The 17,263-nt window shown below is 42.3% G+C and overlaps 1 protein-coding gene across 2 annotated transcripts in view; it reads left to right on the top strand.

The window, feature by feature from the left end:
- The first annotated feature begins 702 nt into the window (after window positions 1-702).
- Window positions 703-17,263, top strand: part of galnt2 (UDP-N-acetyl-alpha-D-galactosamine:polypeptide N-acetylgalactosaminyltransferase 2) — a 68,845-nt gene continuing 52,284 nt past the window's right edge. The window contains exon 1 of one of the 2 annotated variants that reach the window (XM_082501583.1): window positions 703-1,354. In XM_082501583.1, coding sequence (XP_082357709.1) covers window positions 1,259-1,354 — 96 coding nt within the window. In that variant the 5' untranslated portion in view covers window positions 703-1,258. The remainder of the gene's footprint in view (window positions 1,355-17,263) is intronic. The other variant, XM_082501584.1, reaches the window with a different exon arrangement.

Genomic DNA, 17,263 nt, shown 5'->3' with positions numbered 1-17,263 from the left:
TACAGGAGACAAAATTTATTAGCTTTTTCAATAAAACCAGTTAAGCATGATTTATCTTTTGTCACTGAATGCATGGATGATGTGATAGTTAGTCACTTTATAAATGCAGACAGGCGTCTGAGGTTTCCATGGACATGTTTATATTTATAGTACATGTCCTTTGGGAAGCAGCCAGGCCACTATGAGCACTGATTACTGATTTAAAAGAACCGATAAGTTGTTTTCAAACACCAGATTTTAACTTCAACAGCTTATCAGGACCAACCAGCTACATCCAGACTGGTCTGAGCACAGAGGTAAGACACAGCTAACAAGCTTAGAATGACTGTGACTGTCTGCTTTAACGTTCTACTTAAACTCATTAATCTCTTTATTGATTAATCAGTGGATTAATTAATTTTACAGTAAAATAGCTCAGTATTGTTATTTTCTGACCATTCATTAGATTAAATACGAATATGAGTGAGAAATGACACGAAAGGTTCCACTGTGGGATTCATTTTTATGGATTTCACACCAATCTAAAGGAATGGATGCAGTTCCCATTGTTCCTTTGCTGTCCCAGATCTTTTTACTGAAATAAACCTATTTCGATGTGCAACATCATGGGCAGGAAGGAGACATGGAAAAGAAGTAACTCTTCAACCCCCCCAAAAACAAACAAACAAACAAACAAAACCTCTGCGCTGTTTAATCCGTCTCTACCTTTAATGGGTCAGTTCATGTCAGGGCAATGAAAGGTTTAAACAGGAAGCTTTCGTTTTCAGTTTTTATACCCGGTTTGCAGCAGGGAGGATATCTCTGGCGCCCCTACCGACTCCTTAGAGCGTATGCGGCTCCACACAGAGTGAAATCACGATGATCACACGTCCTCTCTCACAGCTCCCACAGACACATAACTGAACGTTTACAAGTCATTTCCTTCGGGGACTATCCAGCCCCTGTTTCTCGGTTTCAGTAAGGAACCGCTCGGTACAGCTTGACTCGCTGACGGCTCCGGCCCTCTTCCAGGCCGGTGTTTTGATTGGATTAGAGTCGGCTAGCCTTTGCCCTCTAACCTCGCTGATGTTTGCTTGCTGCTTCCTGCTCGCTCCGCTCCGTCTGATCGACTGACGAAGCCTGCCGAAGCCGCTCGGCGAAGCGCCCTGCACGGACACAGCAGACCGGGACAAGCCGCCGCTCACAGCCGAAAGGAGAGCCGAGCAAGGGGAGCCGCGAAGCGCACACACGGGCGGGGGGACGCAAAAACCAGGCAGCCATGCGGAGGAAATCAAGGATATTGTTGTGCTTTGCTGTGCTGTGGGTGCTGGGGATAGCCTACTACTTCTACTCGGGGACAGCGTTGAGTCGAAAGGTAGGGTTTCCTTTCCTCGACTGCTTTTTTGTGTCCGTGTGGAGGTTTTCTTCCAGGACAAAGCGAAGATGGAGCGCTGTGGTTCGGCGCTGTTGAGCCTCTTTTCTTCCTTTCTGGGGGCTCGGGGGGGTTGCGGCTGCACGATGCGGAGAGGAATTAGTTTTTTTAAAGAAAAAAAAAAGGGGGGGAAAGGCCTGCTTGTATCAGTGGCGAGGCATTGATTTGGTTGGAGATGTGTGGACAAGGGTAGCGGGGCTGGATGGCTCGCTCACTCCCTGGCTGGTCGGCGTACACAGACCTCCCGCTGTGCCGGGGCTCGGAGCGCGTCTGCACCAGGCAGCCCAGCTCACCACTTCACGGTGCCGGCTGATGTGACAGCGGAATCAAGCATACAGGGGGGTTGTAATTAATATAAGGCTGCTGGCCTGTCTCGCAGGGCCGGGGGAGGTGGAGGTACCGGTGGTGGTGGGGGTTAGCCTATAGAGCACGTCAGCACAAGCTGCTGCTGCTCCGATAACTAGGTAGAGATCAGGAAGTGTGCAGATTAACGCCGGGTTAAAGCTCTACGTGCACTGTGCTGTCAGGAGGAGATTTTCTTTTAAAGCGGCGTCTTTAAAACACATTTCTTCTTCTGATTTTAGACTTTGTGCTGCACAGATCCCCCCTTGTTAAAACATTTTTACACTGAATTAAGCCGATGCAACGCGGTCTATCAGCCCTGCGGTGAATCTCCAGAGATTTATCTTTATGTGGCTCATATTCTGTCCACCTCTTGCCTATCAGAGAGGGTTAAATATTAGAGGTTGGAGATGAAAGGAGATATTAAATATTCTGACTTTTCCAGTTTAAAAATCTTAAAAGTTCCTCAAAATTCTCTTTTTCACGTCCTTGTCCCGGAATGCTGTCCGGATAAAGTCACTAGATGCTGTGACAGTCCAAACTTCAGCAGGTTCATCAATAATGAAAAATAATATTTAGTGGGAAACAAATATGGGAATTTGCTGCTTTCTCCTTTTCCTAACATATTATAAAAGGTTTGAGTTCTTGACTTGGGCAACAGCATAAAGACATCACCTCTCCAACTGGCCAGCTCAGGTCTGGTGTTATGGATCAGACGATTACTTGAGAAATGACCTGCCAGATTAATCAATAAAGAAGATAATTGATATTGGTATTAATAGAAGCACCTCTCAGTATAAGGCAGTGCAAATGAACCCAAACTGCCTCCTCCAAAGTGACCACACAGTTGAACTGGCACACTTCTACACACACTTTGATAAAAACCTGAACATTATAACCTCCATTACAGCAGCTATTAGACTAGATTTTCTATAATAACCTGAAGACATGTAGCTGTCTGTTCAGCCGGACAATAAAGGTGAAACATCACAGCTGGTGGGGTGACTCTGTGCATGTTTAGGAGCCATGGATTTCAGTATCTGGCCCGTATATGCAAGCAGTACATAATCCAGGTTAAATAACCTCCAGGTGTTCATGAAGAGTAAGGCACGGCAAAGCTAAACTTACACATATCTTCTGAGATAGATGTGAGACACTGGGTTTTGCCTTGGGAGAGCACCTAGCGTGTATGTGTGTGTACCTGTGTGCTAATGTAAGTCAGTGAATTCTGGTGTGTGAGTGAGTGAGGTGTGGTCTGCATGGGTGGTTGTGTGCACAGTACACTGCCTTTATTACCTCTCCAGGCTGTGTGTGTGAGTATATGTGTGTGAATGTCCTGTGTGTATCCCACCTTTCTCTTGTCTTGTCCTATCTGTCTCTCTGTGTTTGCTTTGCATCAGTCAACCCTAGCAGCACTTTTACCTTTCCATTAGGCTGATAGCTTTCCTCACTCTGTGTGTGTGTGTGTGTGTGTGTGTGTGTGTGTGTGTGTGTGTGTGTGTGTGTGTGTGTGTGTGTGTGTGTGTGTGTGTGTGGTTCCTAGAGGGGTCAAAGAGACACTCCACAATAAGCAACTTTCACTGGCGTTGGGTTGCAGGTGGCATTAATATGGATGATGGCCTCCACCAGGTTGGTGTCTTTACACAGAGGGACATTTAATCTGGTTAAACAAAAGCGGTGCTGCACAGGTGAAGTGTTGTTTTTTCCATCGCATCTCCCCCCGTCTCAGTCTGAGAAAGCGGAAGCATTTAATGATCTCTCTCCCCCGCTTTGCTGTCATGGAATAAACTCCGTAATAAATGGACTCGACGCTTCATCAAGACTCTCAAAAGATTGACTAAATTTCATGGATGTGCTTTTTGTAACCAACTGAATAACACATTCATAGATTTTACAGTTACCGGCCGGGGTGCAATAATTCCCCAAATCCACAGTTAGGTTTATTAGTGATTTTTGGGCACTGGTTTCAGTCCATTAATGGAGGAAAAGATGGAAAAATCAATTTTCCGCAGATGTAATCAATTATTTCAACTCGGGGCTCTCCTGATGTCAGCATTTGGCTTCACAAAAATGATAATGTAGCCACATGTGTAGAGAATTCATCCTAGTTAAACCTTAATATTGTTCATTAACTCTCTTTTTTTTAAGATCAGGCTTAAAACTTTCCTTTTCGATAAAGCGTATAGTTAAGGTTAGATCAGGTGACTCTAAATCTTCCCTTAGTTACGCTGCAATAGGCCTAGGCTGCTGGAGCCTTCCCACAATGCAGTGTTTCTTCTTCACTCTGTATGTTCATACACCACTTTGCATTTCCACAGTGTGTCTTTTGTCCTGTTGTCCTCCCCTCACCGGCAATTGGTCTCGGCAGATGGCCGCCCCACCCTGGTTCTGCTGGAGGTTTCTCCCTGTCAAAAGGGAGTTCTTCCTCCCCACTATCCCCAAGTGTTGCTGACGGATGTGGTAATTGTCTGATGGTTGGGGTTTTCTCTTCGGGGCCATTTCTATGTGTTAATTACTGTGTGGTCATGTTTCATATGCAGTGCCAGCAACAATACAATAAATAGAAAGCTGGGACTCTCTTGCCTTCTGGGTCCTCGCTCTTTGTTGTGGTCTTTTTTTTTTCTTAGAGAAACACATTTGTCCCTCAAGTTTTTCCACATCTTTGTACATTGCCTCACATCTATTCTGATTTTTGTGAATGTCCCTCGGAATTTGCTGACACATGTGAGTCCTTGTACTGGTACTGTAAATATCTTTTCTTATATATGAGGCATTGATTGCTGTTCTCTACTAATCAATTCAAAAACTGTGGTGAAGTAGTATCCAGAAATGCACGGGAAGAATCGACAGTTTCTGGTGTGGTGCACGTGAGGTTAAGGCGCAGAGTTTCAGAGGGTTTTGCAGTTACAGTGTACCTATGGTGTAAATTTACCACAGAGCTGTAAATCCCCGGTTAAGGCTACTTTGCAATATGCAGAGGCTTGAGGTGACGTTTGTTGAGATTTGGTGACATTTAAATAAAATGAAATAAAATAAAATGGAATAATTGAACTGGGCTTTACAAATTTATACAAAAACGTAGTTACATTATATGTACATCAATGGCACTTATCTTTTAGTTTCAAATATCATGCAGTACACAGCTATCGTGACACCTCTAACTTGACATATCTCTTCAGTATTATAGCTTTAATCAGACTAGCATGCTGTAACCCGGAGCCAGCAGCTTCTCATGGTTAAATAAACAAAAGCTAGATGGACACATTGCTAATTAGCATATGATTTTAATGCATTTACCTAAGGCTATTATTCAGCCTATATTTGCTGAAAGGCTGTTTACACCAATACAAAACAGACCCTGTGTTAAACTGTGTATATAACTACAAAGTAGTGCCCCTGAAGGCTGCAGCTATCAAGCCTTCTCCTCATTTCTCCGCCATGGCCATAAAACACTTGTTCTGGTTGGTGTTTGAGTAGACTCATGCAGGGAGTGGCTAAACCTGTATGTCACCTCTTTGTGACAAAAGAAGAGACTAATGGAGGTGGCAGCAAATTGCTAACAAGACCATGGATGTTTTCTTAGCTGTGATTTTGAAATTTGTAACTGCTCTTATTAACTTCCAGGATCATATCATTTTTTTTGCGTGTGAAGCGTGTTTAAAAACACATAAAATGCTTAATAATTATGATCAGAGAGCCCAAAGTGCTGATTGCAAAGTGTTGCCAATTAACCTGCAATCGCTTTATAAAATGTCAGTGACTTCCTCGGTACCTGCTGGTGTTTCTTTGGGTCACGTTTTTAATTAAATTGAGATAAGGGCAACCGGCAGATGTCGATGCAGTGTTGAGTGGTGCAGCGTGAGACTTCAGAGCAACCTTTATAGCTCACAAAAACACAAGATATTTATATGCATCTCACCACCCCCTCTTATTTGTAACACATACTGCTTGCATCCAACAAGCTACACTTTATTGTGTTATTGGTGCTCACAAACACCTTGAGGTGAATTCAGCATCCTGCCAGCATGAAGAGTAGGACTCGGACTATCATGGCAGCTATTTCAAATGCCCACTCTTGAATAATCTGAAAGACCACGTCTCTGCCAGAAGAATTAGTTCAGCTGGCTTCTTCAGCTCTGTCATGATACTGTGGTGTAGATCAAAGCTCTTGGCAAATAGCATTTCCTCTATTATCAGCTGAAAAGTCCCGTATTTGGAAGAATGTGTCTCTTGTCGGCTCGTGTATGACAGTTTAAAGACTTTCTGAGCACAGTATCAGTGCCTGTAAGCTAACATCACGGTGTTGGAGGCAAAAATTAATGTGGCCATCTCTGACAAATTGTCTGCATTATTTGATAGAGCAAAAAAAAAAAAAAAAAACCCCTGAAATTTCACAGTGTTCCAATAGAAAAACCTTTGGACAAAATGTTCCTGTTGTTGTTGTTTTTTTTTGATCAAAGATATTGTGGTCTATCTTAGGGAACATTGATTTTTCTTTTAATATTCAGCCATTAGCGAGTCTGCTCGTATTGAGCCGAGTTGTTTGAAGGGAGAGAGGGAAATACTCGGCGTCATCACAGCTGATTATTATGTCTGAGGCACAGAGCAGAGGAAAAAAAGGGGGCGTGCATGTGATTCAGGTGTGCACAAACTCCACTTCTATGCGTCTGACGTCTTTGTTTTGCAGTGTGTAATCAACATGTCAGAAAAGTGTCAGCACTGAGGAGCTGACAGGAAGCTGCTACGTGCTACTCTCCCATGAACGTTGTACAACCTCATTTGTACTTTAAAAGTATTATCCTGTTATTTCTGGAAAAGTGTAGTAATTTGTGTTATCAGCCTCCTACAGTTGGAAATGGAAAAAAAATCTGCTTTTTCTGTGATGATAATAACTGTGAAATCTCTCTTCTCCTAGTTTGTAGCATAGCGGGTACTCTTTTCTTTTCCCATACTCACTCACTACAGTATGTACTACGGCGGGGAACCTCAGGGGTCTCCTAGCAGCTGGATGTGGTACAAACCCTCATATCTGCGAGCGCATTGTTGCACACAGGAGGATAATGTTGCAAATACGAGCCTGCTGCCTCACCAGGATACTCCATTAAAGTCTTCTCTGTTGGACAGACCTAAGATTTTTCTTCCTGCCAGCTCTCGAGGAGCCAGCTTCTTACAGAGTCTTGTTTTCCTGCTAATCAGTGAGGTGCGAGCAGAGCTAAATGGCTGATAGAGGAGGGTGGCACCGCACTGCAGGAAAAAGCAGCAAACGCGGGCTTTATTAAGGAAGTTATTATCTGTTGGAGAAAAGCTCCAGACAGACGGTAATTGGATTTATCAAAGAGTTGTTCTTCAGATGAAGTCTGTGACCCGCACCTATCGAAACGGTTCAACCTGTGTGTCTTAAATTAGTGACAGAACAGGGGAAAAGCAGAAGAGGGACTGTGTGGGAGCAAATCACAAACACATGCTGTAAACAGTAATGCCAGATTCATTCATCCGCACATCGACACAGTTGCTATGGAGCTCGGTTTTTACCCAAAGGTGCATCGGGCCTTGAGACGTGCAGGTAGCCTTTTGGAAAGAGTTATTCCTCCAGCGAACCTAAATGAATTAGCTCAGCGGGTATCGCGGCTGACTGAAGGTTGCAGTCTCTGCTATCTGCAGCTGTAGGCGTTCAGCCTTTGCCTGTCTGTGCCTGTTTCAAACTTCTGCTTTATCAATGCGTCTGTCTCTCATCGAGGGTAAGCTTTGCTTCACTCGCTCTGAGCGCTTTGTTGTTTTTAAAGCGGGAAACGCTAGAAGAAAAAAAATGGAGAAGAGGCAAATCACGCTTTTGGCGAGGGCGAAGATGGCGATGATGTTGGATCGCACTTGTGTTTTGTCTTCATATACAGATGAAAGACGCTGACCTCTGCTCTGCAGCGCACGAGCCCGCACCGTCTGCTGAAGACACAACACTGCACGCACACGTAAACAGACCAGCATCTGTAACATAAGATTTAGGGAAATCTGCGTGCACACACGCTGCGTCCCTCATAATAATGATAACGCGTTGGAGTTCCTGCTGCTTTATATAACTGCAATACAATCATCTAGCTTAAAGACCTGTGGATTTGAAACCACTTGAGGCAGCTCGATATTTTTATAATGCCAAAATACAATGTAATTTCAGCCAGCGTGCAGATCTGTTATTGCTAACTAACTAAATGCAGTTCCATAGAGCAATCGATAAAAGGCTTAAATTAAGCCGGGAATCCCTGGGTACCGAATGCTTTTCAAATATACGGTTTTTGTTTGAAGTATTGACCGAGTGAGCTCTCTTTTTAAATAATGATCACTTCTGACAGGTGCTCAAGTGATTCGGGGTGGAAATAGAAACACCAAAGAAGTTTTTTGTGGGTTTATTTTCTGAGGGAACCGTCAAATACAAACACTCTTTGAACCAAAGCAGTTTTAATCACGTTAAGCTTACACGTTTAGAGTCTCAGGAGAGAAAGTGTTGCTGTAGCAGAACACATCCACAGATACAAGGATGTGAAAATGTATTTGCCCCCTTCCTGATTTCTTAGTGTTGTTACTTTTTTTTGTATATTTGTCACACTTACATGTTTCTGAGCAAACAAATGTCAATAGTGGTCAAAGATAACTTGAGTAAATACAGTGTATTTCAGTGCAGTTTTTAAATGATGATTTCATTTATTAAGGGGAAAAAGCTATCCATACCTACCTGTCCCAAGAGCGTTAGATTCACTCCCTGAGAGCTCATTGATGCATCTGGGAGGTCACAAACAGAACCCAGAATAACATTTAAAGAACTGCAGGCCTCACTCGCCACTGTTATGGTCAGAGTTCACCATTGAACAATAAAGAGAGAGAGAGAGAGAACACAAAGGCTTGTCTTACATTTGCCCAAAAACACTTCAAACTAAATGAAGTTTGGTTGAGATGCTTTGGCGTGACCTTAAGCAGGCTGTTCATTCTCAAACCCTCCAGTGTGGCTGAATTAAAAGAATTCTGCAAAGAGTGGGCCAAAATTCTCCACAGTGATGTGAAAAACCCGTTGCCAGTATTCACAAATGCTTGACTGCAGTCGTTGCTGCCAATGGTAGCACAATCGGTTATTAAGTTTAGGAGGCAATTATTTTTTCACACAGGGCCAGGAAGGTTTGCATACCCCCCCCTTAATAGATGAAATCATAATTTTAAAAACTGCATTTTATATTTACTTGGGTTTTCTTCATCTAATATGAAAATTAGTTGGATCTCAAACCTTTGAGCTGTGCAGTACACTCTGGTAGCATCTCACTGTGCTTGTAGGCAAATCTGAGTTTGCATTGCAACAGGAGGATCCAGAAACTGTTTGAAACCAACCACAGTTGATCAAAAACAAAGATGATTTAGCTCCAGCATAAACGGGCATAGTTGTAGATAGTTGTGCATACGCAAAATTCACGGTTCGGTTCGGCTCGATACTGGTGTCACGGTTCGATATTTTTTCGATACAAAAAAATGTTCATGCCTTTTTAATTTGTCATTTATTAAAATTATAAATATATATTTTAACTCAAAAGTACAGTTTTTAAATTTAATGTTGCTGAAACAACAAAATAATAAATCTATCCGATCGGGAAATCACTCATCTTTGGAAAAGAGAGTTTATTACAGAGAAATGGCTCTTTCCAAAATAAAAGCTATACTATACGCTTCTTCTGGGCTGTATTCTCAGCAGCATATTAAACATATCAGGTCCCCATAAGGAGAATCATGTGCTAACGGCTGTCTAAATGACTCGGGTAAATTTTGTAGCATGCGTGCTTGTTGTTTTTGTCTGCTTTCACTTGTCTTTGTACTACGATGATGTCGGCGTAAATGTGCAGTCATATTCGTTGTGTTCCCACTAGTGCTGTCGGCGTTAATCTCGTTAAAATGACATTAACGCCACAACACGGCAAATCTCCGTTAACGACTTACCGCGGATCGCCCCGTGCGTGGGGCTGGACGGTGTCAACACGTTAACGAGCTAACTGCGCGAACACACTGGTTCCCACCAATTGAGCATTGCATGGCACATCCGACATACTGTTTTACTTTTGTCCATGATGCGCTTACCATCAGGGTCATGCTTCACATAAAAACCAAGATAGTTCCAAACGCCAGATCTGAATGATGGTGGGGGAGGTTCAGTTTCAGGTAGCGTTGAGGCAGTAGCCATGTTGCAACGAGCTTAACTTCTGTCTTGCTAGCTTGCGCTGCGCTCAGTGGATCTGCGCTCAACAGTGCAGCCTAGGCGGAGTAGTCGAATGCAGATCCACTGAGCGCTCCACACAGACAGCATCGTCAGACGAAAAGTTGATAAAATAAATAAAAAATTTTGTATTGTTCGATACATATGCGTACCGAACCGAAAGCACTGTATCGAACGGTTCAATATTGATACGTGTATCGTTGCACCCCTACTGTTTAGTGCCATCTGGGCCACATAAAAATATGTGGAACAACCAGTTTCATGATGTTTTTAGGATCTCAGATGTTCTTTCACGCTTCACCCTCTGCTCTCACTGCCTTTCCTGTTCCGGCCCACTCTTCAACCAATCAGCATTTGACCCACGCATCCACACTGAGCTAAGTGCTGCTGGTTCTTTGAAGAACTGAGCACAAGCACCCCTGTATTCCTTCACCCTGTGTAGCTAAGTACCTACACAAACAGACACCATGAATCCAGCATAACACATCAAATGTTTCCAGAAACACATTTCAGTGTGACCGTATGGCACCACTGTGCATCCTGAGTTTGAACCTGGGCCATTCTGCGTGGAGTTTGCACGCTCTACTCAGGAAATCTGGTTTTTCTCTCTCCATTGAAAAAACACATTAGATTAATGTTCCCCATTTTGGAGCAGGAAAATGTGATTTGAAGTTAAACTTCCTGTTTAAATAAAGGGAAAACTACTTTTCTAATGAGGTGGAAAGTTTGTAATTAATAAGGTACTCCATTTGGGCCAGCAATGAAATTTAGGAACAGGCAGCCCTCTTCAAGCATTTGTCCAATCAGGTGAAACTGCCTGTTTGTGTGTGTAGATGATGGAGAGCACTTACAGTCATCTGTTGTGATGCTATCTAGTGGCACGCCTGTGAAGTGTTGAATGATGGGAAACATCTTTGTCCAAAAAATAGGCGGATACACCTGTCACGGCTGTTTTATCTCACCTATTTATCCTTAAGTGATAAGTATAAAACATGCCACAGAAAGGTGTGAGCAGCTGGACTTTTAGTTGAGCCTCATTGACTGAACCAGGTCCACTGTCTGTATTATTTTGTCACTTCTTAGAAGCTCCACCATCTGGAGTTACTACACTGGAGTTTACATTAGCTTCCGCTCGTTAAGCACAGTTAAAAAAAACTACGCCTCCCTTAGATAAATACTCAAAGTCTGACAAACACACAAAGCTCCCAACAGCTTTCTTTGGAAACTTCTCCTCATAAACCTTTTGCAGCATTCACCACAGCAACAGTTGCCTTTCTGTCAAACTCTTCCGTTGTCCCATAAATGCCCACGGCTGTGTTTATGTTTATTTCCTACAGTACGCTACATTTACCGTCTGACAGTTTATTTGTGTGTCTGATTTCTGATTATGTAATTCCACTCAAATATTTCAGAATCATATTGCTGAAGCATTCAGTAAGATTTCAACTTACTGATCGCTGCTGACTGCCAGTTATACATGGAGTCAAGTAAACTGTGGTTTTCATTTCCCAAAAGCCCCGAGCCAGCATAAATTATTATTTGAAGTTGCACATGTGCCGCGTGAGAATGGAAACTCCTGATAGGCGTAGCATTCGTAAAGAATGAGCTTAAATCCTTCCCAAAGGACAAAGAAAAGGGAGTGATTATGGAGAGATGGAAGAAGAAGACTGATGATACAAGTGGAAAAGCAGCTTTTATTTTATCCCACTCAGAAGGGGTTAGTCATGACGTGTAAACTCTGAAAGCCTGACTAAAGACTGCAGGGAATAGCCAGACAGCTGTGGTGATACAAGGAGAAAAAGTGATGGCCATCAAAAAAAGTAAAAAAGCTTTCTTAACAGCACTGCAGTGGCAAAGCAGTTTATATCTGTCGATTTAAAGTGGTTATTCGTCTGTTGGCAGATAGCTTCATTACAACCTGATCTGTGGCATAAGGTCTGTTTTCATCTTTTTGTATTGCCCCCCTCGGTGATTAGTAGGGTCCTGTGGTTCAGCACAACAGCATGTTGCATCTGCGTGTGTGCTCCAAAACTGGATTGTTTTCTCCTTATGATGATTTTCTTTTCACTGGCAGACAACGAGCTTTTACGGAAAAGTTGAAAGGAATGAAGATATCCATTGTTCGGGGGACCAGCTCTGAGACGAGAGCTTTTCAAAGAGCTGGTTTTTATTTGAACATCAAGAGAAAAGAGAGCAGCCCCCCCCCCCCTTACCCCCCCTCCTCTTTTATTCAGTATGTCACAGAGAGATTGAAGCTGCGTCACAACATTAAGTTGATGTTTTCAGGACCGCAAGTCTTTAATGTGTAATCTGGTTGTCTGGCCAAACAGGCCTGATGTGGAGCTCAGACGATCATGGCATTTAGCCTTTGGCCATATTTTTGTGTCAGAGAAATTCAAATATATTTTACAGGTATTACATAAATGGAAATGTAACAAAATGAAAAACCCTTTATGGCATTTTAGCTGCTGCACTGGACTGTAATAATGTTTTAATGATGCTCCGTGTTTATATTTTTGCATATATTTGCAGAGTAAATGATCTGGACTCAGATCATCTGTAAGCTTTCTGATGTTTCTGTTTTAATGTTGCTGCTCTTTAACCCTGTTGAATTAAATGCCTTCCTTTCCTGGATTCAAACTGAGATGCTGCCTGAGTGAAGCGCGCTACCGTTTCTTTTTGACATGTTTAGTTTGACTTCTCAACCTGTAATTGCCTTTTTAAGAGTAAAGAACTTCCGTCTATGATCTTATCCATAAATTCATTCATGTATGCATCTCTGACATATTTAAAAATGGAAGGAAATAGAAGAAAAACTGTGTTCTTATCAGGGAAGTGTGTGGCAGGTGTGTAGATTAGATTTTAGTTTTGCTTATTTTGGGGGTTTTTTGCTTTGATTTTGGTTGTTAGATTCTGTCTATTACAAATCAAATTTTAAATGCAACCCAGGTTGGATTGAAATACAGGCAAACTTTTATTGTAGCCATCCAGCTCTTCCTCATCTGTAAGCGTTTACAGTAGATGTGTGTGGTTTGAGGTCTGTCACATTTGGGTGACAGGATCCCGATGCTGCCATCGTTCCTCAGCCCCAAATAAGCTGCAGGCAATTTTTTTTTCTCAAATATTTGGGGAACATCTGGAAAACTAATATCACAGTTATTATAACAGTAAATTAATTTTGTTTAAAGACTGCTGACATGGAGATTAAAAATCCAATTTGATGCAAGAAATACTGTCTCCAATTTAGATCAGATGTTTTTTTATGCCGTTAATTAATAATAATGCTAAAATGTAATATTGCCCAATGATGCATTGACCTCAGTGAAACACAGAGACGCGGCGAGAGAGAGTCAGTGGGTAGCTGTGGTTTATGTGAAGAGAGGCCTCATGGTGGGGTCAAAAGTGGGACTGACTATGCAGGGTCTCATTGGTGGGTGGGGCCATTGCAGGCCTGGAATGAAAAGTTTGTTTTTATTTACATTTTCTTATTATTTATTTTTCCAAGTAATTATTGAGAAATAAACCGTCTAAATCGGTTGAGCGTCTGAACTTTGATCCCCAAAACTAGTGAAGGCTGTCTGATGGTACTTTCACCCCTTACAAACGATGCACAATGGTTTAGTCTACCTAGATGATGAGTCATGTAAGTGACTTTTAATGTGCATCTCATCATAAAGGGAAGACAGAAAGGCGACTGAGAGAAACTCAGCTGCTTTCAAAAGCAAGAGGAGAAAACCACTATTGGTAGATTAAGAATGGTTTAGCTACCATCAGTTGTTAAAGGAAGTGAGCCAATGAGGATGTGGCACTTTATCTATCAAAGTCAATAGCACAGCTTTACACTGTGACCCTGTTACAAGCATGACTCTTAATATCAGAAAAGCCAGAGAGTGAAGCAGCAAGTCACTCTCCGGATCATGTGACACGAGGTGAGCTGATATTACAGTAAATAAAAGTTAGTCCAAGCAGTCGTTTGTACTAGAAGATTAAACTGAAATTATAGCAACACTAACATAAAGTTGCTTTAATCTTTTTTGCATATTGGACCAGTGAGGCTGTGGGCATTTTAAGGAAGCCGATGCAGTAAAAATAATGTAGGAAGTCACTTAAATGGCAATAATGATTTGGTTCTAATGAGACAGCCAACACGCCAACATACCTGTGTACGCTCTAGCTGTCATTTTCAGGTATTACTAATCTATCTATTCATTTCCTGCTCCTTTCCTTGGGTTGGATTTCTGGAGGCAGCAGTCTTAGTAGGGAAACCCAGATCTCCCTTGCTCTGGGAACCTCCTCCAGCTCTTCCAGGGCGGGGACACTGAAGGATATCCAAGCCAGCCAAGAGATATAATCTCATGTGTGTTCTGGGTGTGCCCTGGGCCTCTTCCCAGTAGGACAAGCCCAGACTCCATCATTCAGGAGATGCCCAAACCACCTCACCGTGCTCTTTTTGATGTGGAGGAGTAGCGGCTCTACTCTGAGTCTCTCTCCTCATTCTTTAAGTACTACCCCGAGCTCATTACCACAGAATAAGAAAGTGACACTTTCACTTTCATGCTTGGATCTTTTGTTACGACTACAGATCGGTACGACACCCACATCGCTGCTGATCCTGCACAAATCTGTCTGTCAGTCTCCCGCTCCACTCTCCCCTCAGTCGTGAACAAGACCTCCATGGAGGTTTCTGCACCTCATCTTAGACTCGGGAGTGCATACTCCACCCCTTTCTACCTGCAAACCATGGCCTCAGAATTTTTAGGTGCTAACTGACACTTTACCAACCCAGTGAGAGCTGGAGATCACCATGTGACGGTGCCAAAAAGAACCACATCATTGGCAAAGAGCAGAGATCAGAAGTCATCAAAGAGGACACCAAGAACATTAGACTACAGTATATGATATCTGTAAGTTTTTGGTTCAGTAACATCCCAACAACACTAGAAAAACTGTCTTTTATCATAAACCTAATTCAATAAATGCATTTTATATACTCTTAACACATTATTTTCATTTATTATGGAATACACTGATGAGCTGGTTTACCTCTGATGTGCTGTCGCTCCAAAAAGCCTGAAACCACATTAGGGTGCTAATGTCAATCCTGTATCCTTCACCCTTGTAGAAGTCTCTTTCTAGCAGTTAGTGAGCAAGAAGATGTGATTGAGTCTGATGGAAGTGAAAAGACGAAGGAAAATGAAGGATCTCCTGAGGGTGACGGGAAAGAAGACTTTTATTCAGTGCACTGTGTGAACACTTTGTTACGAGCTGCTCTAACAAACCTTGCAGGTTGTTGTATACAGATGTCAGCACAATTATTTCTTCATTAAAAGAAAGAAAGAAGTGACCGAGACCCCGACGATACCTTGAAGAGCAGAGAGGCTCCTCCTGCGCTGAAACTGACTTTTGAAATGGACCGAGTGTCCAAATAATGTCTGGCCACCTGCCAAAGTGGTGGGTAGAGAGATTTTTTTATAACAGTGCTTTGTAGGAGGTGTTAATTTCTCACTCTGCATCACATTATGGCCATTTAATAATCAACTGGCATTTGTTTTAGCTGTACTCACTTAAAATATTGTTCTCTTAAAAGTGCTCATGATGCACTCTGGCCCTGAGATGTTGCATTAATTGATTTTTCTTGTTTTTATCTGCATTTTATTTATGCTTTTACTCTCTTACTGCTGTCTTCAGTTTTAGGGTCTTTACCTTTACACTGTAAAGCACATTGAGGCGACTGTGATTTGGTGCTATATGGAAAAAAATTGAACTGAAAAGATATGTTTGAATGAATGAGGCTTTCTTTCGTGTTGCACACGGGGAAGGAAATACAGACATGACCGGTTTCCTAACTGTGGATGAGAATAGGGTGCAGCTGCTTGTGCAGCTTGCAGGTATATTACAGCACTTTGTCAGAAGTGCTGCTGCTGCTGCTTCTCATCACCTCTCCACCCTCGTGGCTCTGTCTGAGAGGCTGAAGTGAACACACTGCTGAACAGAGACGCTTATAAAAAAGGATCCGCTATAAAGTTTGCTGTGTTATTGGCCAATAGTAGAAGGTTGTAAAGTGTCTTTTTGCAGTATGTTGAAATGGGCTTCAGGAAGCAGAGGTGCTGACTCGGCTCTACCAGCTCCTTCTCACTGCTCTTAACCAGAATAACAGACGTTAACCACTGTCGGAAAGATTTTTCCCGCTGTCCAAAATTAAATTCCTGTATTTACATCATGTTAGAATCTAATACGTTCATATATAAAGAGTCTTAAAGCAGTTTTCGGGCGAGATGACAAGGGTGCGTTAGTAGATGTTTGTTTTTACGATGTATTACGCAATCTGATTTTTCTTTTTTCTTTCATAAAATAATATTACCACTCATCCCTGAAGTTAAGTGTCTGTATCTGAGCTGGATAATCCAGGCTCCCAAAGTAAAACAGTGAAAAGGGAGCTCAAAAGTAGCAAGAATAGGAGTTATCCCTTTAAGTGGTTAAAAATCTGAAGTCTGAAAATCACATCATTTAAAAAATAAAAAGCCCACAGAGACAGCGGTGCTAGTCGGGTGTTTAAAAACAGACCGTACGGCATGCTCCTCTGGTGATGCATACCTTGGCCGGCGGTCCTGTAAAAATAGCTGCATTTAACATAATGCTGAAGTATGCCTCTGTTTTAACACAAACCTTCAATTTTAACACAAACTCTGTCCAAAGTTCATGCCAGCAGAGGTTTATATGTAACAGCTTCTCCCTCTAGTTCTGCTGACTTAGGACTGTGGGACCTGTGCCAATCGTAACTGTGTGTTCATGCGCAGTGATTCATGGTAGGAAATTCTTTGTTGCTGCAAATAAGCTGCTGTATCCGTCAGGTCCAGTCAGGAATATGAGCATTGCTGGAAAACATTGTAGTTGAGTGGCAAACACTAAACCTGAAGAATCCCCCCCTTTACAAAAGCAGACGCGTCAGCTTGGACTGAATACATTAAACTGTGTGTAATGTGCACAGTAGCATTACTGCCTAGTTCATACTATATCAAACGAGGCTAAGTTCGCATTGCTGCATTAATACGGTGCAATGTATAGAATGACACTGTAGTTCTTCAGCTCAGTGTCACACAGTATTCTCCAATCGTTATCTTTTTAATTGTGGTTCTCAGCTGAAGGACACTTTGCGTCATATCATGACATTTGAAGTTTTTAGCTTTCATTTTATGCCTTTTTCTTCTTTCTAATAAATTTTGTCCACCGTGAAGAAATCAGTTTTATCCTCTTTCAACTCTTGGTGC

The sequence above is a fragment of the Aulonocara stuartgranti genome (genome assembly GCF_965226115.1).
Source record: "Aulonocara stuartgranti genome assembly, chromosome: 1".
Taxonomy (NCBI): Eukaryota; Metazoa; Chordata; class Actinopteri; order Cichliformes; family Cichlidae; genus Aulonocara; species Aulonocara stuartgranti.
This window is presented reverse-complemented; position numbering and strand designations above follow the sequence as displayed.